Source organism: Scyliorhinus torazame, chromosome 18 (assembly GCF_047496885.1).
Source record: "Scyliorhinus torazame isolate Kashiwa2021f chromosome 18, sScyTor2.1, whole genome shotgun sequence".
Lineage (NCBI taxonomy): Eukaryota > Metazoa > Chordata > Chondrichthyes > Carcharhiniformes > Scyliorhinidae > Scyliorhinus > Scyliorhinus torazame.
This window is the reverse complement of record NC_092724.1, coordinates 68,362,339-68,385,714: the sequence shown is the minus strand read 5'-3', so window position 1 is coordinate 68,385,714 and position 23,376 is coordinate 68,362,339. Positions and strand designations below refer to the sequence as shown.

The following is a 23,376-nucleotide window of genomic DNA, read 5'->3' as shown; positions in this document are numbered from 1 at the left end:
CTGCTGCACCAGCATCCTGCTAGCTTTCTTCCCATGCTTATATATTGCCCCTTTTTACCCTCCTCAGCTGACCCTCCGCCTTACCTGTGGAAAGGAGCCCAAACTCCATTTGAAGTCTCTTGACGCTCCTTCTGGAGCTCCTCATTTGGAGACTCCGAATATCTCCTGTCCACCTGTAAGATTTCTCCTGCCAACCTGTCCAGCTCCAACCGCTCAGTTTTAGCCCTGTGGGCTCGAATCAAAATCCATTCCCCTCTAATAACCGCTTTCAATGCCTCCCAGACCACCCCAGCTGCAATCTCTCCCGTGTCATTGATCTTTATGTACTCCCGAATGGCCCCTCTCACTAGCTCACAGATCTCCTCAACCGCTAACAACCCTGGCTCCACTGTGGGTGCTGGGCATTCCCTGTCTGCCCGTAGGTCTCGCCAGTGTAATGCGTGATCTGAGACCACAATTGCTGAGTACTCCGTGTCCTCAACCCCTGCTAACAGTGTTTTATCTAGCACAAAGAAATCTATCCTGGAGTACACCTTATGTACATGGGAGTCGAATGAATATTCCCTGCTCCTTGGTCTCTCAAATCTCAACGGATCTACCCCTCCCATGCACTCCATGAACCCCTGCAGTTCCTTTGCCATTGCTGATAGCTTCCCCGACCTAGCACTCGACCGGTCCAACCTCGGGTCCAGGACCGTATTAAAGTCCCCACCCATGATCAGCCGGTGCAAGTCAAACGCGACATCATCCCAGTTTGGGGCATATATATTCACCAGCACCACTGCCATTCCCTCTAGCTTCCCGCTAACCATAACAAATCTGCCGCCCAGGTCTGCCTCTATCTTCCCCACCTTGAATGTCACCCTTTTTGTTAATCAGGATAGCCACCCCCATTGATTTAAAGTCCAGTCCTGAATGAAACACTTGCCCGACCCATCCCTTCTTTAATCTAATTTGGTCTCCCAGCTTCAGGTGTGTCTCCTGTAACATGGCGACGTCCGCTTTTAACTGTCTCAGGTGTGCGAACAAAGAGACTCTTTTTTTGCAAAATATTTTTATTCTCCATTTTCACATTTTCTTCACAAATTACACCCCACCAACAAACAGTAAACGGTAACAAATCCAAAGTCAATTCCCTTATCAACAACAACGATCCCATCCTCCCACCACCCCAAACAACGACCCACCTGACAATATAAGCATCAAATAAAACAAACCCTCCCACGGTGGGACAAACAAAGGAGAAAGAAAAAGGAATCAGGAATTGCCGATGGTCACCGTTGACCTACAGAGTCCCCCTTTCCCTAACATTCAATGCCATCCAATCCCTGAAAGAGTACCGTAAATGACACCCACGTATTGCAGCCCGCCCCCCCCCCCCGGCTCTTCCCCTCCACTTCCTCTTACAAAACTCCTCCCCCCAACCGCTGTTCCTCCCCCCAACTTTTCACCCCGGCTAGACTCATCGGAACCTGCTCTGTCGGGCTCTGATGGCCACAGCCCCTCCCCCACCTCACTTCCGTTCACTGGCCGGCTTAAACCGGCCAGCGTGGAGGCCCCCGCCTGGGTCCCTTTCCCCCTTGCCCGGTCCCAGGGAAACCAAGAAATCCCCTTTAGCACACAAACCCCGCATACACACCCAAGCCCCAAAGAACCATCATTGCAAGTGAAAGTCCCATCCCTTGTCCAAGTATATACAACGTTAGCACATACACCAGCAGCAGTGAAAAAAATACAGTTACATGAGGCTACATCGGTGCATGACCACTTCTCAATTCAGCCACAGTCCTTCTGCCTTCGCAAACTCCTCCGCTGCTACTGCCATCCCGAAATAAAAGTCCTTGGATTTGTAGGTCACTCTCAACTTAGCTGGGTATACTATTCCACACTGCACCTTCTTCACCCGGCTGAAGGCAGCACACCTCGCCAGCTCCACCGTATAGTCCTGATATATGCGTGTACCAGCTCCAGCCCACTGCACCACCTGCTTCTGCTTTGCCCAGCACAGGACCTTCTCCTTCACACTGTACCTACGAAAACACAAAGTTACTACTCCTGGCGGCTTACTCTCCTTTGGTACAGGCCTCCACGACCGATGAGCCCGATACAGTTCATATCGGGAGGGATCATCCCCCTCCCCCAATAGCTTCGTCAACATCGTGGCAAAATACTCAGTTGGCCTCGGGCCTTCCACTCCTTCGGGAAGACCCACAATCCTCAGATTCTGTCGCCTGGATCTGTTTTCCAAGTCGTCCATTTTGGCTCGCAGATCCTTGTTGATCTCTTATCACCTTCCGCACCTCCTTCCCCATCTAGGTAATTTGATCACTGTGCTGCAATTATGTCTCTTCCACTTCCTTCAGCGCCTCGCCTTGCTCCCGCACCTCCGCCACTGCACTCAACACCGCCGCCCTCACCGGGGCAATCGCCTCCTCCGCCAGCACTTTCAATACCGCCCCCATCTCCTTCCTCATCGCCTCCATGTGCTTTGTGAACTGCCTTTTGAGTTCCGCGGCCATCACCTTAGTCATCTCTTCAGCCGTGGGCAATGCGGCCTCCCCTGGTGCCCCAGCCTCCACTTTTCTTGCCGTCCCCACGGTGACCTTTCCACTTCCCAACGGACTTTCAGCTGCTTTTTTCACGGCCGTTATTTTACTTTTTTCGACATTTCCCTTCACTGTGCCTTCTCCCTGCTTTTTCTGCCTCTGTTGCCCCTGGGACCGGGCATTAAACACCGAAAATGCCGTTCCCGGACGGGAGCCCTCAATATGCGGCTGCCTTCTGCCCGCCGTCACCGGAAGTCCCCACAAAGAGGCTCTCTTAACTGGCCCGTTCAGTCCAAGAACATTCCACGTAACCAGTCTGGTCGGGGGGGGGGGGGGGGGGGGGGCTTGCCCCCCTCCCCTGTCGATCAGCCATGACCTTTCCTAGGCCAGCTCCTAGCCCGTGTTCCGTACCTCACTTGATCCGCTCATTGGCGGCGACCGCCATCTGATCTCCATTTCCAGTCTCCTAGCTGTCCCTTACGGTCAGCAGTACCCCCCCCCCCCCTCCCACTTTGTCTTTCCTCAGCTCTCCCCCCATTTTGCTCCCATGAACTAGCTATCCAGCTAGCCTTCCAGCTCCCACCCTCTGGTGTCAAAAAACCTGCCATCTGCCAGATTCTATTCCCCCTAAACATAACACAAGCACTCAACACAGTAACAACAATCCCCAAAAGCAAACACACCAATGCGCAGGCAACAGGGCCCTCCCCCTTTAACCGATTCTTATCAGTCCCATCACCCACAAACAGAATCAAATACAATAGAAGAAGCTTCAAGCAGCTTAAGCAAAATTATGCATGTAAGAATCAACCATCTTTCTTACAGAAAAGAAAACCCCCGTCGCAACTAAGTTTTGTAGTCCAGTACATAAAGCAATAAATCAAATTTCACAAGAACCCCCCCCCCCTTTTCTTCCCGAAAATCAAAACTTAACTCACAGAATTAAAAAGACAATTTTAAAACAAGACAAAACAAAACCCAGAACTATTTCTCTCTCTCTCTCTTTCCCCCCCCCCCCCCCCCACACACACACTTTACCCCTCCCTCCCCCACTTTACCCCTTCCCCCAAACTCCGTCCACCACAGTTTGAATTTAAAAGTCCTTAAACCAGATTATTGTCCTTCATAAAAGTAGCCACCTCTTCCGGAGAGTTGAAGTACAGCTGCAAATGTAATGTCTTTCGCAAACAGGGCTGCCTTAACTTTGCTGAAACTTGCTCTCCTCTTTGCGAGTTCTGGTCCCCAACCTTGGTACACCCGGATCTCTGATTCTTCCCCACATGTACCGTTTTGTCTGCCTGGCCCACTTCATGATATGCTCCTTGTCGAGGAATCGGTGTAGCTTCACCACCATGGCCCTCGGGGGCTCACGACCCCTGGGGCTTACGTACGAGCACCCTATGTGCCCGGTCCACCTCCAGCGGCTTGTCAAACACATCGGCCCGACCATCTCCTGCAACATCTTCCCCACATACGTACCCGCATCTGTTCCCTCCTTTCCCTCTGGCAGCCCGACTATTCAGATATTTTGCCTGTGAGACCGGTTCTCTAAGTCTTCTACCTAATCCAGCAGTCGTTTCTGGCTGTCCCTGTAGTATGCTAATTTCCAAAGTCATTGCAGTGGACTCCTCTCGTTCAGTCGCCAGCTCCTGCAACTTTTGAATCTCCTGTCCCTGGGTCGTCATTTTCTCCTTCACCCAGTCAACCACCTCCTTAATCGAGGCTATCGCCTGGGTCATGTCTTCTGCACACCCCTTACGATGCTGGGCGAACTTCAGGTACTCGACCCATTGCTCCATCGACCAATGAGCTGGCGTGGACACGCTTTGCCTCAAAGGCTTGATGGCCTCTGAGCCTTGCTTTCACTCATCTTTTGGTTCTTCTTTTTCTATTCTTATTTGGACACAATTCCATAAATTTGAGGGTCACCTCCTTTTCCTCTCCCTTCGATCAATTTAACACCTATCAATTGTCCTCATTGCCTTCTCTGCTCTAAGGCAAAGTTGCCACTGTTTCTTTAGTACCATTGGCTTCTATTTTCTGACTTAAGTCTTTTATGTGGTATTTTATGAAATATCTTCTGCACCTTCATTTACCATCTCTGGTGCTTCACCAAAGAACTCAGCCAGGTTAATGAGATGCAATTTTCCTTTAACTAATCAGTGCTGCCTGTCCCTTAATTGCCCACACTTCTCCAAGTGAGAATTAATTTTGGGCTTGACAAGAGTCTCTGGTAATTTTCCCATCACTTATTTTTATAAAGTTAGAGTGCCCAACTATTTTTGCTTTCAAATTAAGGGGCAATTTAGCGTGGCCAATCCACCTACCCTGCACATCTTTGAGTTGTGGGGGTGAGACCCACGCACACACAGGGAGATTGTGCAAACTCCACACGGACAGTGACCCGGAGCCGGGATCGAACCCGGGTCCTGGGCGCTGTGAGGCAGCAGTGCTAACCACTGCACCACCGTGCTGCCTTTAATTTTCCCATCACTGATTGCCTGTATATAGTCCTCCGGTTTATCCCTCTTTTTAAAAAAAAATCAGTGTGTGGCATTTTCAATCCTTCAGACCTCTGACACCACTCCCATATCCAAGGAGGATTAAAAATTATGATCTGAGCTTTTGCTACCTCCACTCCAGCTTCTTTCAGCACCCTAGGATCTGGACCTGATGATTTGTAAAAATTTGTGTTGTCAATGTATGCAGCATGTCCTTTCTATCTATTATCTTTGCCTGTGGATTAAGCTTGGGATGCGGAAACATAGGAATTGTTAGATGAAATCAGACTAGTCACCCAATCAAATAAACAATTTCCTTTCTAAACCTCCTGTTGCTACTTCTATTCCTTTCGGTGCCTTAAAACATACCTCTTGGGACCAAGCTTAAACGCCACTTGGTTCACTGACTTTAGGGAGGGAAATCTGCCATCCTTACCTGGTGTGGCCTACATGTGACTCCAGATCCACGGCAACGTGATTGACTTTTAAATGCCCTCTGAAATGGCTCAGCAAGCCACTTGATTGCATCAAACCACTACAGAAAAGTTGGTAAGAATGAAACCGGCGCAGTGGGTTAACCCTGCTGCCTAACGGCGCCGAGGTCCCAGGTTCGATCCCGGCTCTGGGTCACTGTCCGTGTGGTGTTTGCACATTCTCCCCGGGTTTGTGGGTTTCGCCCCCACAATGCAAAGATGCGCAGGGTAGGTGAATTGGCCACATTAAAATTGCCCCTTAATTGGAAAAAATGAATTGGATACTCAATTTTTTTTTTTTTAAAGAATGAAACTACCCAGCATCAACCTGGGCAATGGCACACCCAGCCCTGTCCTTACTAATATACAGAGAAACAAATATAGAAAATGGGAGCAGGGGGAGGCTATTTGGATCATTATGATCATGGCTGATCATTGAGTTCAACACCCATATCCTGCCTTCCTCCCCGTATCCCTTAATTCCTTTAACCCCAAGAGCTTCATCTAATTCCTTCTTGAAATTAAACAAATTTTGTCCTCAACTACTTTCTGTGGTAGTGAATTCCACAGATTCACCATTATCTGGATGAAGAAATTTCTCCTCACCTCAGTCCTAAAAGGTTTACGCCTTATTCTCAAACTATGACCCCTAGTTCTGGACTCTCCCACCATCGGGAACATTCTTTTTGAATCTACCCTGTCTAATTCTGGGGACTTGTGCCAAAATTGGGAGATCTGTCTCATAGACCAGTCAAGAAACAGCCAGACATGGTCATATTCACGGAATCATACCTGACAGATAATGTTCCAGACATGACCATCACCATTCCTGTTCCGCTAACAGGAGAGACTCACCAGAGGTGGTGGCACAGTTGGGAAAGAGTGGCCCTGGGTGTTCAACATTGAAGTCCATGAGGACGCATGCAATCGGGTCAAACATGGCAAGGAAACATCATGCTGATTACCACCTATCACCCTCCCTCAGCTGATGAATCATATGAATCAGTATTCCATGGTGAACGCCACCAGGAAGCATGGCATAGCTAAAGTACCAATTATTATTTTTCCCCAATTAAGTGGCAATTTAACGTGGCCAATCCACCTAACTTGAGCATCTTTGGGTTGTGGGTGGGACATCCGCGCAGACACTGGGAGAATGTGCAAACTCCACAGGGACAGTGACCCAGGGCCAGGATTCGAACCCGGGTCCTCAGCGCTCTAGTCCCAGTGCTAACCGCTACGCCACGTGCCGCCCTCGCGGTTAACACTGTTGCTTCACAACGCCAGCATCCCAGGTTCAATTCCCGGCTTGGGTCACTGTTTGTGCGGAGTCGGCACATTCTGCCCCGTGTATGCATGGGTTTCCTCTGGGTGCTCCGGTTTCCACCCACAAGTCCCGAAAGACGTTCTGTTAGGTGAATTGGACATTCTGAATTCTTCCTCTGTGACCCGAACATGTGCCGGAATGTGACGACTGGGGGATTTTCACAGTAACTTCATTGCAGTGTTAATGTAAGTCTACTTGTGACAATAAACATTATTATTATTATTCACTGGGTGAGAGTTCAATATCTGTCACCAAGAGTGGCTCGCTAGAACCACCAGTGACTGGGTTAGCCAAACCCTGAAGCAGCAGCAGCAGCATGCAATAGACAGCTCAGTGCTCTCACAGCCAACAAATCAGATCTAAACTCTGTAGTCCTGCAAAATCAATTTGTGAATCAAGTCCATAAACATAATAATGTTCTTCATTAGTTCCACAAGTAGGCTTACATTAACACTGCAATGAAGTTACTGTGAAAATCCCCCAGTTACCACACTACGGCGCCTGTTCGGGTACACCGAGGGAGAATTCAGAATATCCAATTCACCTAACAGCACATCTTTTGGGACTGTATCTGCATAGAATCTTAGAATCATAGAATTTACAGTACAGAAGGAGGCCATTCGGCCCATTGAGTTTGTATCATCCCTTGGAAACAGCACCCTATTTAGGCCCACACCTCCACCCTATCCCTGTAACTCAGTAACCCCACCTTTTTGGTTTGGACACTAAGGGCAATTTAGAATGGCCAATCCACCTAACCTGCACATCTTTGGACTGTGGGAGGAAACCGGAGCACACGGAGGAAACCCACGCACACACGGAGAGCATGCAGAATGCAGACTCCGCACAGACTGTGACCCAAGCGGGAATCGAACCTGGGACCCTGGAGCTGTGAAGCAATTGTGCTAACCACTGTGCTGCATCTGCATGGAGGAGCCCAAATATCTCCATCATCAATACTGTAGCCCGGCACATCACTGAAAAAGACAAGGCTGAAGCATTTTTAACTAGCTTCAGCCGGAAGTGCTGATCCATTTCGGCCTCCTCTTGCAGTCCCTAGCATCACAGATGCTAGTCTTCAGCCAATTCAATTCAGTCCACGTGATATCAGACAATGGCTGAAGGCACTGAATACTGCAAAGGCCCTGACAACATTCCAGTAATAATACTGGAGACATGTTGGCCAGATCTAGTTGCACCCCTAGCCAAGCTGTTAGAGTGTAGATACAACACTGGCATCTACCTGGCAATGTGGAAAATTACCCAGATATATCCTGCTCACAAAAAGCAGGACAAATGCAACCTGGCCAATGACTGCCCCATTAGTCAACTAGTGATCATTGCAAAGTGATGAAAAGGGTCATCAACAGATATATCAAGCAGTACTTACTTAGCAATAACCTGCTCACTCCGACAGGGTCACTCAGCTCCTAACCTCATTATAGCCTTGTTCCAAAAAGGAAGGTGAGGTGAGAGTGACTGCCCTTGACATCAAAGCAGCATTTGATTGAGTGCAGCATCGAGGAGCCTTAGCAAAACTCTAGTCAATAGGAATAAGGGGCAAAACTCTCATACCCTGGCACAGACAATGGTTGTGGTTGTTGGAGGTCAATCATTTGAATCCAGGGACATCACCGTAGGAACTCCTCAGGGTAGTTGCTTCAACAGTTTAATTTATATTTTTGAAAATAAATTTAGAGTACCCAATTATTATTTTCCAATTTATGGGCAATTGTGTGGCCAATCTGTCTAACATGCACATCTTTGGGTTGTGGGGGTGAGAACCACGCAGATATGGGGAGAATATGCAAATTCCACACAGACAGTGACCCGGGGCTGGGACTGACCCCGGGTCCTCATCACTAAGCAGCAGTGCCACCACTGTGCTGCCCATCATTGCTTCATCAGTGACCTTCCCTCCATCATAATGTCAGAAGTGGGGATGATCGTGGTTGATGATCGTGACAAATGTGCAGGTCCGTTCAAGACTAATCAGATACTGAATCAGTCTATGTCTAAATGCAGCAAGACCGCGACAACATTCAGGCTTGGGCTAATAAATAGCAAGAAATATTCACTCTATACTAGAGGCAGGTAATGACCAGCTCTGATAGGAGAATCTTACCATCGCCCCATGACATTCAATGGCATTACTATTGATGAATTCCCAACTGATGAATTCCCAACTATCAGCACCCTGAGGGTCACCATTGATCAGAAACTGAACTGGTCCAGCTATGTAAATACTGTAGCTACAATGACAGGTCAGAGGCTGGTAATTCTGCAGTGATTAACCTAACTCCTGACTCCTCAAAGTCTGCCCATCATCTACAAGACACAAATCAGGAGCGTAATGGAATACTCCACACTTGCCTGAATGAGTGTAGCTCCAACGATACTCGAGAAGCTCAACATCATCCAGGAGAAGCAGCCCACTTGATTGGCCCCCTATCCATCACCTCAAACATTCACTCCCTCCACCACTGACACACAGTAGCAGCAGTGTATACCATCTGCAAGACGCACTGCAGGAACTCACCAGGGCTCCTTCCACAACACCTTCCAAACCCACCACCTTAATTACCTAGAAGGACAAGAACAGCGGATGCAAGTTCCCCCCCAAGACGCACACGATTCTGACTTGGAAATATATCGCTCTTCCTTCATTGTTGCTGGGTCAAAACCTGGAACATCTTAACAGCACCGTGGGTGTACCTGCATCACATGGACTGCAGTGGCTCAAGAAGGTGGCACACCACCACCTTCTCTGGGACAATTGGGAATGGGCAATAAATGCTGGCCTGGACAGCGATTCCCACACCCAGTGAAATAATATATTTTAAAAAGCTTCTGTTTGAAAATTCTTCTATAAAGCATCTTGGGTTGTTTATTTTGAACATTGTTGATTTGATCATGACAATCAATCTCTGTCAGTTAGTTTGCAGTTTAACCACCGGTTAAGTAGCGGGAAAGGCCAAAATCCAGATTTGCACCGGGCGCAAATCAGTTGGCTATCTCACTGGTCCGCACCCAATGGTGAGTTCCAGATCACATTCAAATCGGGCGAACATATCATTCACCCTCATTTGCATTAATTTCCATCTCATTAGTGAGGTTGAAGTTGAATGTAATGGTCTCCTGAAAATTAGCCAGCTCCCCCGTGAGAAACCACGCGGCCGTCGTTTAGTACGCCTTTTTTTAAACGTGAAGCTGGTGCAGTGGCTACTAAGGGTAACTTGAGGAGGTGAGGAGCCATTTCCATTTTCTGGCAGGCAGCTTAAGTGCCCCGGAGCTGCTGGCCCAGTGCTCCGAAGATGGGGACGATTGTGGGGGGGGGGTGGGGGGGGGGGGGGGGGGGGTTGAGCTCGGTCCGGGGCAGTTGGGGGTGAGGAGCTTTTCGCCTGCAAGGCCTTCAAGCCATCTTTTAATATTGTGGAGACCCATAACTGGGGCAAATACAGCTCAGCATGTCTCTGCCATCGCCGAGATGCTCCAGGTCCAGGGGGTAATTGATGGAACGCATGTCACCTTGAGTGCAACGGGGCATCAGGGACTGCCCTTCATTAATATGAAGGGGTTCCACTCCCTAAATTTTCAACTCGTGTGTGACCATCGCTTCTGAAACACGTGTTTGCAAGCTTCCCGGGGAGCATGCATAACAGCTATATCCTGGGAGACTTTGAGGACAACCCCAGGATGGTTGGCACTTGGGGAATAAGGAATACCCATTGAGGTCCTGGCTGATGACACCAGTGCGGTGGCCGGAGACCAAGGCGGGGATACGATAAAATGAGGCTCTTGTCATTGAGCGGTGCATTGGAGTGCTCGCCTGATTCTCATACCACCAGTGATCCCCTCCTTGATCTTGAATGGTCTACTGCTAGATCACAGTGTGTCCCAGGATGCAGGTCAGAGGTAGAGGCAGCTTTGTTGCCCATGGCAGACCTCCTCTGGAGGGCCTGGAGTCGGAGGGCTGTCTGACTTACTGGTGTCGCAGGTGCCACCCTGTTCTACCCGCTTCCCTTGAGATGCACCGGTGTCAGGAGGGGGGGGGATTGAGAAGAACTGGAGACCGCTGTCGTCTCTGCTGGCAGGCCCCAGGTTGGCCTCCAGCACTTGCTCCTCTCTGGTGGTGCCTATGGAGCCTGGGACAGAGGGGCAGCTGGAGTGAGCTCCAGAGGCCTCTACATCATCTGGTTCTACCAGTCCTGGCGACTCCCCATTGCCTTCACCATGGTGTCGATGCTCCTCCGTGGCAGGGCCACACTCCGGCAATGTCTACCTGCACATGGGACATGTCCTATCGCGACCGGGACGTGATGTTGAAGCCTACAGCCATGGTCATCACAGACTGAGCCATGCCTTGGACATCACCACTCAAGGCGCTGATGTCGTGCTTTGGCCTTTCCACTGCTGTCGCCACCCTAGCTGTGTTGGCCTCGGTGCCATGCATTGTCGGCATCATCTCCTGCGGCCATAGCCTTTGGGACTTTTCTAATCGGCTATGCACTCACTGGAATGCGCTGACATCCCCACCTGAATCGCAAGGCTGTGCCCTATCATCTGCATCAGCTCTGGGATAATCTTGTCCAGAGGCTTGGCATCTGACTAGGACTCAACGGAGTCCTGGGATCCAGCAGACCTCCGACTGCTGACTCCCTTGGATGTTTCAGCCTCCACCTGATCTGCATCAGCAACTGTGGTGCTCACCAGATGGTGTCCCAGAGGTCTGCCACATGTTGCCCGCCGAGGTGTGTATCTCTGCGCTGGTGGAAAGTGGGGATGATAGCGGTGATGCCTCAATGGTGTTCTCCTCCGAGTCTCTTCTAAAGTGGTCTCTTGGATGGTGGAGTGTTGAGGAATGACTCCGGGTGGCCTGGCCCCACCAAATGGAGATCCTGCGAGACAATGGACCTGTGGGTAGTGAGAGAGAAGGATCATTTTGTCTGACATGAACAACTCACTTGAGACGGGTCATCTGGGTGAAGGGGCAGTGTATCCTCACTTCTGCGGCACAGGCCAACCTCGCTGTTGATGACTGCTCTTTCCTCGGACAACCCAGTGATCTCCAGGGCCCGTTCCTCATCGGGGTAAGGACTCTGATCTCCGCTACCCCATCTTTGACCTTTCCCTGCGGGGACAAAGAGAGGGCATTGTGAGCCGCACACTTGATGGGTCAGGGGGGTCTATAGCAGGTGGCATTGTGGGCACCATACCTGGACTTGAAGAGGTTGTGCTGGTGGATGCTGGGGTGCTGAGAAACGAGCACAAAGATCTGTACAAGATATGGGGGAGGTGATGGGAGTTGGAGGCTGGGTTGTGGGAGGACGCCCTGAGGTGAGTCAATGCATCCTCGTCGTGTGCCAGGCTTAGTCTGACACAATTTAAGGTGGTCCACAGAGCACATATGACTGTGGCCCGGATGAGCAGGTTCTTTGAAGGGGTGGAGGATAGGTGTGGGCAGTGTGCAGGTGGGCCTGCAAATCATGTCCATATGTTTTGGGCATGTCCAAAGCTTGGGATTCTGGCAGGGGTTTGCTGATGTCATGTCGGAGGTATTGAAGGGAAGGGTGGTTCCGAGTCCAGACGTGGCGATTTTTGGAGTGTCAGAAGTTCCGGGAGTCCGGCGGGAGAGAGAGGACGATATCTTGGCCTTTGCCTCCCTGGTAGCCCAGAGACAGATCTTGTTAGCATGGAGGAACTCTGAGCCCCTGAAGCCGGAGGTGTGGGTTAGTGACATGGCTGGGTTTCTCAGGCTTGAGAAGATGAAGTTCACCCTGAGGAGATCGATGCTAGGGTTTGCCTGAAGGTGGCAGCCATTTATCGACTTCTTGGGGAAAAATTAAACTGTCAGCAGTGGTGGTTGGGGGGAGGCATGGGGAGTTGGGGAAGATTGGTGGGGAATTGGGGTTGGGGAGTTTATGTAAGCCGTGTTGGCTGGGTTTTGTTGTTTGTTTGGTGAGTGGATGCTTATTTTGTTAAAATTTATAATATAAATGCCTCAATAAAATATATTTTTTTAAAAAGCTATGGGGAAGGTGTTGGTAATTTCCCCCCCCCCTTTGGGGTGGCAGGCGGAACTGATGCCAGGAGAGAGGTGGTAACTTACCCTTGCAGCTCGTTTGAGGTCGGTGGTTGTCTTCTGACATTGGACGCTGGGCCTCCTTGTCATGCCGCCCGCACCGACAGCCACTGCTACTGCTTCCCAGGTGGCATTGGTGGCCCTGCTGCTGGTCCACCGACCCCCTCGGGGGAACAACATGTCCCATCTCGACGGGGTCGAGAAGCCTGGCCAGCTCGGAATCCCTGAAGTGAGGACCAGGTCAGCACGCTGCCATGCTTGGGTGTGAACGGTGAGGGAGCGTTTAAAAGCAGCTCCCCCCTTGTTAGCAGTGAGACGCTGAGGTGCCAGTCTGGCAATTCAGATGGTCAGACCCCCAGTAATGACGAGAAGCTCATGGGGGCTCATTTCACAAAGTGCTGTTAAATATGAGCCGCGATCTTGCCCTCACAGCCGTTGAGAATCACACTGCTCGTCACACATGTTTCCGTTAGATTGCGCCCCAGGCTACGACAAATGTAAACACAAGGTGAGGAAAACCTCCAGTGGTGGATGGCTTTGGGAATCACAGCTCTGGGCTTGCCTGTTCATTAAATTAAAATGTCAGCCCGCCTATTTGTCATTCTTCAGTTAAACCCAGAAGTTGGTGGGTTAGAGGTGCGTTCCTGAAGCTCTTCAAACGTATGCACATTTAGGGCCTCCTCAACCATGTTAAAATTCCTAATGTTTGTACAGATTGCTTTACCACTTTTCCCCTTGAAATGGGGGCCTCGTCCTTTGTTACCAAAGCAAAACAGGTTGTGGGGTCTATATTATCTAGTCCCTTAACGAACAGAAATCCTACCACATATCAACCATCTCTTTTCTAATGAGAATACGCCAATTTACATAATCAAATCCCTCCATTCCTTCACTTTTCTCCTGTATTCTTTCAAAAGCTGCAATTTTCTCTTTGGCAGAGAGCACAAATGCACACATTAGTGTGATCACACCAATCATTTCATGAAATGGAAGACTTGCCTCACCCTTGTCAATACTGATTTTAATACATGCCAATATTTGATTTGGTTTGTTTAGCCATCAAGCATTTCCAGTTGTGATATATTAAAGAGCTTATTGAATTCCAAGTGTACCACATTCACTGACCCCTGTCAAATGTCTTTGTCACCCTCAAAGGAAACTAGTAAAATTAGATTGGCAAGAGTTCCCCTTCATGAATCTATATTTGCTACTTTTTTTGGGGGCAAAAATATGCGTTATTTATAAAATTTGTATAAACAAAATCAACACATGTATCAAAAAAACAACAATACCAGTAACCAATTCCTTAACCATATACGGTAGAACGCCTCGAACGACCACCTCACTGTAAACTTGACCTTGAGGTACAAAAACACCCAAGACCTAGCCATGTTGAGACACTAGGTGGTGTCGCCTGTCTCCAGCTCAGTAGAATTCACCTCTGAGTAATCAACGAGGCATCTGCCCCTGCACCCGTCCTCGGCTCTGTATGGCCCAACACCCCTAATGTAGCTGCTAACGGACGGGTCTCTAAATCACTATTTAGGATTGCCAATATGGTGCTGAAGGAAGAAACCCCAAAACCCACCAATTTGGGACCGGACCAGAACCTGTGTGGCTCGCAGGCCCTTTCGAACACTGCTCGCACCTATCTTCAACCCCCGCAAAAATCGGACTCATCCTGGCCTTGGTGAGGTACGCCTTAAACACCACCTTGAGCTACATCAAGCTCAACCTTGCCCAGGTTGGCATAGCATTCACCCTGCGGAGGGATCACTTCAAACCTTTTCCCCCAATATGGGTTGTAGCTCTTCCTCCCACCTTGCGTTCACGTCTTTGACTGAGACCTGCTTCCCCCCCCCCCCCCCAAGATCCGCCCAAGATCCGCCCATATATGCCGGATGTGTTCCCTCTTCTGACCCTGCACAGGAGAGAATCCTCTTCAATAAAGTCGGCAACTGCGCTATCCAGGACTCTTTCACCACCACCACACACACGCAAAAAAAAGTCCTGCTTTCTCTTTCAAGTCCTCCAAGCTGGAAAACCACCCCTCCAAAAATAAATTCCTCATCCCTTACCTTTTGTACCCCACAAATGTGGCCTCCAATTCCACCGGCTCAAACACATGATTCCTACAGATACAGCCCCCAGCTTACAACGCTGACGGAGCTGCCGTCATATTTTCAAAGTGGAGACAACCACCGGGATCGAAAAATATTCACCGGAGCAACCGGCAGAGACGCCGTCACCAGCGCCTCCAGCCACACCCAGGTAGCTTCCTGGTCACCCCAACACCTTCTCCGCATTGGCCGCCCAGTAATAAAACACCAAATTCGGCAGTGCCAGCATCCCCGCCTGCCTCTCCCTCTGCAGGACCCTCGCCTAATCCAAGGTGTTCTACCTGCTCCTATGAAACCCGCTATGAGCCGCTCCATCCCCTGGAAAAACGACTTGGGTAGAAAAAATGGGAGGCATTGAAAAATCATGGCGAGATTTTCTCTAAATGCGCTGAACCTGATCCACCAGCGACAACGGAAGGTTGTCCCACCTCTGTAGATCTGCTCTGACCCTGCTTGCCAGACTGGTGTAATTCAATTTGGGAAGCTGCAACCAATCCCATGCCATCTGGATCTTGAGATACCAGAAACTAGTCCCAGCCAGCCCCACCCAACAGGAGAGGAGACAAAGGTCACACTTGTCTTGTACGCCTGTGCAGCCGAAACAACCCCAAACTCATGGTGTTAGTGTGCACACTGGCAGACTGAGCTTCATACAACAGCTGCGCCCACGACATAAACCCAGGACCCAACCCAAACTTTTCCAGAACTGCGAAAAGATAGCTCCACTTAACCCTATTAAACTGTTTTCTATCCAGACATGATTATCTCCGGTTCTGGTCCCATCGCCAGTATAAGAACTATGTTGAGTAGCCGTCTCATGTTGGATAAAAGTTTTCAGCCCTTCACAAAGCCTGTCTGATCTTCCCCCACTACCTCTGGGAGACGGGGCTCCAACCTCAATACTAAGACCTTAGCCAAAAGCTTCATATCCACATTGAGCAGCAAAATTGGGTTGTATGACTCGCACTCTGTGTGGTCCTTATCTTTCGTCAGGAGGAGGGAGATGGATGCTTTCCCCAGCTTCCCCGGCAGAAAACCCTGCACCAGTGAATCATTAAACATCCCCAACACCAACGGGACCAACTGATCCGCGAACTTCATATGAAATTCTACCGGGAACTCAACTGGCCCTGGCGCCTTCCCCATCTGCATCTTTCCTGAAGCTGTTCGAACCTCCTCCATCACCAATTGCACTTCCAGCTCCTCCCGCAATTCCTCCCCCACCTGGGGGAGCTCCAAACGTCTTTAAAAACTCTGCCATCCCCTGCTCGTCCTCTGCTGGCTCAGACCTATAAAGCCCCTCATAAAAGGCCCCGTTCCAAAAGGAGACCCCCCTCCCCTCCCCCACCCCCACCCCAAGGCTCCCTCGCCTTTATATCCCTAGCATCTTCCTGTCGCCTCAACTAGTGGGCCAAAAAGTGGCTTGCCTTCTCCCCATATTCATACACCACCCACTTTAAGCGCCTCAGTTGGTGCACTGCCCGGCCCAGCTCAGCCCATGGACAACAGGTCAAATTGCATTTGCAGTTTCTTCCTGCGTGATCCTAATTGAGGTGTTAGGTCACTCGCATACTCCTGGTCCATATCCAAAATCTCATCCACCAGTTCCTGATGCGCCTTCCTGGTCTCCCTATCTATGTATGCCTTATACAAGATGATCTCCCCACGAACCGCTGTCGTTAATGCCTCCCACAAAGCTGAGAGTGAGACCGTCTCATTCTCATTCAATGCAACGTACTCCTTTATGGCTCTAGAGATCTTTCCGCAAAACCCAATAGCAGATAACAGCCCTACATCTAGCCTCCATCCTGTGCGCTGCCTCCAACATCAAGTCCACCAAGGGCAGCGTGTGGTAAGAAATAATCGCTGCCGGGGCGGCAGTTGCCACAATGGTTAGCACTGGCACTGCGGCGCTGAGGACCTGGGTTTGAATCCCGGCCCTGGGTCACTGTCCATGTGGAGTTTGCACATTCTCCCCATGCCTGTGTGGGTTTCACCCCCACAACCCAAAGATGTGCAGGTTAGGTGGATTGGACATGCTAAATTGCCCCTTAATTGGGGAAAAAATAATAATTGGGTACTCTAAATTTATATAAAAAAAGAAATAATCACTGCCAAATACTCTGCGTTTTTCACCCCAGGGAGCAGAGTCCTTCCGACCCATGACAAAAAAGTCAATCCTCGAGTACACCTTGTGTACTGGGGGAAAAATCGAAAACCCCTTGCCCCCAGGTGCATAAACCGCCACAGGTCCGCCCCATCTACTCCCCCGTGAATGTGGCTAATACCCTCGCCATGGGTACACTCTAAAGATGGGCTTTAGAGTGGTTTCACAGGTCGGCGCAACATCGAGGGCCGAAGGGCCTGTACTGCGCTGTAATGTTCTATGTTCTATCCCCGAAGAGGCCATGACCTCGGCCTGGAGAGGTCCAGCTTTGGATCCAACACCCCTTTTTCCCGCTAGCTAGGTGGCCCCCAACCAATGCCCCCCTAAAAACAACCACCACCCGATCCCTCCTGACCAACTCCTCCCACCAAAGTTCCCAAACCCCAACATCATTCATAAAATTTCTCTCCCCTCCAAGCAACATGTCAATCCCCCTTCTTACAGCCCCAGCCCCCAAGAAAAAACAAAACAGAAAGAGGCACAAATACCCTGTACAAACCCCCCCCCAATCCATAAACAGTGTCCAAAACAGTCCTCCTCAGACCGATCCCAACTGCTCTCTGATGAAGACCTCTGGCGTGCAGAAGAAATAATCTTTTGAGTCCATTGTGACCCCGTAGTCGTGCCGCATACACCATTCCAAATCGCACACCATTGCTATAAAACTTTGCCTTCATCTTGCTGAAGACTGCTGCCACTTCGCCAGCTGAGTCCCAATATCTTGATATATCCGCACCGTGTTCCTCTCCCAAACAGTATTATGGTTCTTTTTTACCCACTCCAAGATCCTCTCCTTTCTTTGGTAGCTATGAAAGCGGATAGTCACTGCCCGCGATGGCTCTTTCAACCTTGCCTTCCCAATGATCTCTATCCAACCCTGGACCGGCGAATAACTCATTCCCTCCCACCAGCCAAGAAAACATCTCCGAGACGTCCTCTGTCGGCTTCGACCCCTCCACTTCCCCCAGCAGCTCCATCATCCTGAGGTTCAACCACCTCGACTTGTTCTCAAGATCTTCAACTTTTAACCTCAGGCCTTTGTTGCTCTTCGCCACGAGCAGCAACTCCACTTCCAATGAGGTGAACTGCCCCATATGCTGCGATAAGGCTTCCTCCACATCCTCTACTGTCTCACCTTGTGATTTCGCCGTATTCGAGGTCTTTACAAGCTATTCGCGAATCGGGCCCAGAGCGTCCTCAACAGTGTTTTTAAATGATTCCTTTATCTCCTTGCCCTGCCCTTCAAGCTGCCGATCCATCTGCTTGCTGAATTTTTCCAGCTCCTGCACCATCGCCACAGCCAGTGTGTCTAATGTAATGGGCGTGGCAGCCATCTTCCCTCCTTCAGGTTCTTTCAATAGGCTACCCTCCTGGGCTTTCTTCGCATTGGGCTTCTTTGTTGATGTTTTTGACATGCCTCTGTCGGGCAAAAGTTCTCCCAATCACTAACTGCGTTTGAACACCAAACTCCCCAGGAAAAACAGGTAAAAGGGATTAAAAAAACAAAGACCCTGCCACCTTTTGTGTGCCTTGCTCTTGCATGATGTCACCGACGTCCCTTGCTGAATGAATTATTGTTTGCTTTTTCTCCAGCATTAAAATTGGACATATTAAACCTGTGTTTCTCTTTCGTTGGCACAGCTTCAGATTTGCTCCAATTAGTCTGGGTGATGTCTTACACCTACCACAAGCACCCTGCAATTAATTTTGTTTTTAAATTTAGAGTACCCAATTTTCTTTCCAATTAAGGGGCAATTTATCGTGGCCAATCCACCTATCCTGCACATCTTTTGGGTTGTGGGGGCGAAACCCACACAAACACGGGGGAAATGTGCAAACTCGACACGGACAGTGACCCAGAGCCGGGATTCGAACCCGCGTCCTCAGCGGCTAACCGCTGTGCCACCCTGCTGCCCCCCCCCCGCGCCCCCGTAACTAATTTTAAACACATTCCTACCTTCTGTGTATGGTGCATGCAAACACCGTAAACCCACCCCCTGCATCATTGTTTACGTTAAGTCCAGCTAATTTATATATTCCAAAAGGCATCTTGCTGTTCGAGGAGCTGGAATCATGATTCCCACACCAAAGCCTTGGCCAAGTTTTAAACTGTTAATTGCCCTCTGTGTCCCTTCACTGACATGAGTTTGAAAAAATAAAAATCCCTATTATTTGAATATTCTGCTGACTCTGCAAATTGATGGCCCTGAATTTTACTCCTCACAAAGTGTGTCAGTCTGAGATACTTGCTTCAATGTTAGCGGGGGGACGGTTTGCTGTGTTGGAGTGATGCTGTCTAGTTGGGCCTAGGTTGGGATGAGAGTTGCTCATCGGCTTACCTGTGATACCCAATGTCTCTTTATTGCTTTTGTTTAGGAGCCCGAGAAGAAGATGAAGGAAAAACAGGATGAGGAAGAAAGCAAACGGATTGCTGAGGAAGCGAAAAAGAAAGATGAGGAGGCTGACGATGAGGATGATGAAGAGAAGGAAGAGGAAGAGGAAAAGAAAGATGAGGAGGAGGAGGAGGAGGAGGAGGAAGAAGAAGAGGATGCATCGGATGATAAAACTGCAACAAAAGATGAATTGTGAAATCTGTGTATTTCCAGTCTTGTCCATTCATCAATGTTTTTCTGTGATTTAATCCTTTCACCAGTGTCTTCTTTTGGAGTTCCTAATTGAAATGTCTTCTGCAAAGCAAATGCCATTGTTACAAACTTGGGACTATACGATTTCATACTACACAGTTTTCGTTTTCAAATACACAACTTCACATCTTTCTGCCCTGGGAGAATCAGTCAAACTTGGTGGGTGCTGGTCACTCCCGATTGAGAATTAGAATCAATTTATTGTGCCATTAATATCTTAACAGAGCCTAGCAGTGGTTGCAGTTGATTGACTGGAACCGATTGATTCACATCATACCGGGATGAAATCTGGCTCATTTGGGAGTCTGCTACTTGTCGTCTCCTTCTTTCTCCCCCCTCCAAAAAATGAGAAGCTGTCGGCAGCTGTTTTGTTTTTGGGAAGGCAGACTGTCTGAACCTGTGTCATTTCCATAGTTGAGAGAAATCCCCACAGCAAATGAGAATTTTTTGCTGTGGACCTAAAGATGCTGATCTATTCCTGGGGGTAGCTTCTGAAACCTTTTTTGCCATTATTTTAGTTCCTTTGCTGCTGCTGAATGTCTCTGCCCGACATGGTGAATGTACTACCATGAACTGTACTGGGTGTGGATCCCATTCCTGACCAAGCATAGTGGAGCATTAATGAAGAATACAATGCCTCTTAAATTTAACAGACATGGAGGATGAAACAGTGGCTGCATGTTTTTACAGACAAGCAATATTTGTTTTGTGACAATGAGCCTGTAATGTATGTAAGTTGGCATCATTGATATAAATACCACAGCTGTAGTGCATGACTGAAGTGCAGGAATTGGAAAGATCAGGGAGCAATGAATGACCTGAAACCAATTTGGTATTTATCAAAATTATTGCATAGCTTTGTAACTCTGCATCAGGAACTTTGCTTCAAATGGAGGAGGAGCTGATGAATCGATTAACCATCACATTGAAACTGCATTCACATCAGTACCCGATTGAATATTCCATCTTAAATCATTGTCCGAAATTGGTGTAAATAATTGCAATCTGAGGTAATGTCCCACTTTTCAGCCGAGGTTTTGATTATTTTTGGTACCTTGCAAAAAAAAAGAAAATTGTCTTTAACTGATTTTGTAGGATCTGAATGTATTTCCAGAGACAAAAGGTTTGTTTTAAATAAACACGAACAAAAATGTCAAAGGGGTTACAGTGTATTCAGAATCCTCATGACTAAAAATCCTTTCACATGATCTTCCAAGCCAGATTAAGAACTGCTCTTCCTTGTTCAATCAATGGGTTTGAGATCTGTTCCATCGCCATTTCGGAATATCAATGTAGCTGATCCTTGAAATCACCATCCTGAAGTTGCACACTGGTGTAATATCTAATGTAGTACATGCATGCAGCAGTGTATTGCAGTGAAGGACAAATCAAAGCAGTAACACACATTTGCACTTTTGATGTCGGCCATTGAGAACAGTAATTAATTTTGGGGGGAACTTTGTTTGTGAGGAAGGTTGCCAATTCGCAGACTACTGAAGGAGGTCAGGGAGGAGATAGCAGATGCTCTGAGGATTATTTTCCAATCCTCATTAGTCACAGGGGAGGTACAGGAGGACGGAAGAAATGCGAACATGGTACCATTGTTTAAAAAGGGATTGAAGGAAATGCCAAACAATTAGAACAATTAGTCTTACGTCAGTGGTGGGCAAATTAGTAGAACCAATCCTGAGAGATAGCATCAACTGTCACAGAAAGGCATAGACTAGTCAGGGATTGTCAGCATAGATTTGTTAAAGGAAGTTCTTGCCTCACAAATTTGATCGAATTCCTTGAGGAAGTGACGAGAAGGATTGATGAAGGTAGTGCAGTGGATGGTGTACATGAATTTTAGCAAGACGTTTTGACAAAGACCCACATGACAGATTGGTCAAGAAAGTGAAAGCCTATGTGATACAGAGCAATGTGGCAAACTGGATAAAAAGATGGGGCAGCATGGTAGCACAGTGAGCAACACTGCTGCCTCAAGTCGCCGAGGTCCCAGGTTCGATCCCGGCTCTGGGCCACTCTGTGTGGAGTTTGCACATTCCCCCCTGTGTTTGCGTGGGTTTCACCCCCACAGCTCAAAGATGTGCAGGGTAGGTGAATTGACCACACTAAATTGCTCCTTAATTGGAAAAAATTAATTGGGTACTCTAAATTTATTTTAAAAATGGATAAAAAGTTGGCTCAGTAACAAGAAACGAGGGGTAGTGGTCAATGGCTGCTCTTGTAAATGGAAAGTTGTTTCAAGTGGTGTTCTACAGGGCTTGGTGTTGGAATCCAGACTGTTTATATATATATATTAACGATTTGGACATGAATGTGTGGAGCACAATTGGGAAATTTGCAGACGACACAAAGCTTGGCTGAGTGATGGACAGTAGAGGATCGCTATAATATCCAAAATGATACAGATGGGTTGGTGGAGTGGGCAATAAAGTGGCAGATGGAATTTAACACCGAGAAATGTGAGGTCATGCATTTAAGGAGTACACAACAAATGGGAATATACTAAGAGGGGTAGATGAAGTGCAAGATCTTGGTGTACAGGTACAGAGGTTCCTAAAGGCAGCAGTTCAAGGTTGTTACAAAAGCACATGGAATGCTCTCCTTCATTGGCAGAGGTATAGAATATAAAAGCAAGGATATAATGTTAGAATTGTATAAAACATTGGTGAGGCAACGTTTGGAATATTGTGTGCAGTTCTGGTCGCCACATTACAGGAAGGACGTTATTGCACTGGAGAGAGTGCAGAGGAGGTTTACAAGAATGTTGCCAGGGCTAGAAAAGTGTCTCTACGAGGAGAGATTGGATAGGTTGGGGTTATTTTCCTTGGAACTAAGAAGGGTGAGGGGTAACTTCATTGAGGTGTACAAAATTCTGAGGGGAAGGGCTAGAGTGGACAGGATAAAATTGTTTTCCTTGGTGGAGAATTCTAGAACCAAGGGACTTAAGATTCAAGATAAATGGCAGAAGGTGCAGAGGGCACATGAGGAAAAACTTTTATGCAGAGGGCAGTGGGAGTCTGGAATTCACTTCCCGAGTTGATGGTGGAGGCAGGGACCCTAAACTCTTCTAAAAAATACCTTAAGTGCTCTAAACTACAGGGCTATGGACTGGGGGTAGGAAGGTGGGATTAGAAAGGGAACCCGGGTGTCCTCAGGCTGGCATGGACCAAATGGCCTGTGCTGTAACGTTTCTATGAAAAGACCTGGGCATGATTTAATGGCCGAGTTGCGCTTAAGTGAGAGTGCGACAAGTCCGTTAAATCGCCGAAGAGGCCAAAATCGAGAATCAGGCCGGGCGAGAACCAATAATCACCATTTAAACACAATCTCCATACAATTAACGGGAGTGATGACCTATCTAATGGCCCCCGTGATCTAATGGCATCCGCAGCAAGTGCCAATTAGTAGTCCTTTTTAAAAAGTGAAGTTGGTGGAAGGGCTGCTGCGGAGACCTGAGGAGGTGAGTAGCCATCTTCTCCCCCGGGGTTGCTGCTCCGGAGCTTGGA

General features: G+C 48.5%; 1 protein-coding gene across 2 annotated transcripts in view; it reads left to right on the top strand.

Annotated features, from left to right (window-relative positions):
• The window catches only part of LOC140395273 (calreticulin-like), a 220,808-nt gene that overhangs the window by 33,842 nt on the left and 163,590 nt on the right, over positions 1-23,376 (top strand). Inside the window, exon 9 of one of the 2 annotated variants that reach the window (XM_072482842.1) lies at positions 22,612-22,651. In XM_072482842.1, the coding sequence (XP_072338943.1) occupies positions 22,612-22,651 (40 nt within the window). Of the gene's footprint in view, positions 1-19,592; positions 21,020-22,611; positions 22,652-23,376 lie in introns of those variants that run through there. The other variant, XM_072482841.1, reaches the window with a different exon arrangement.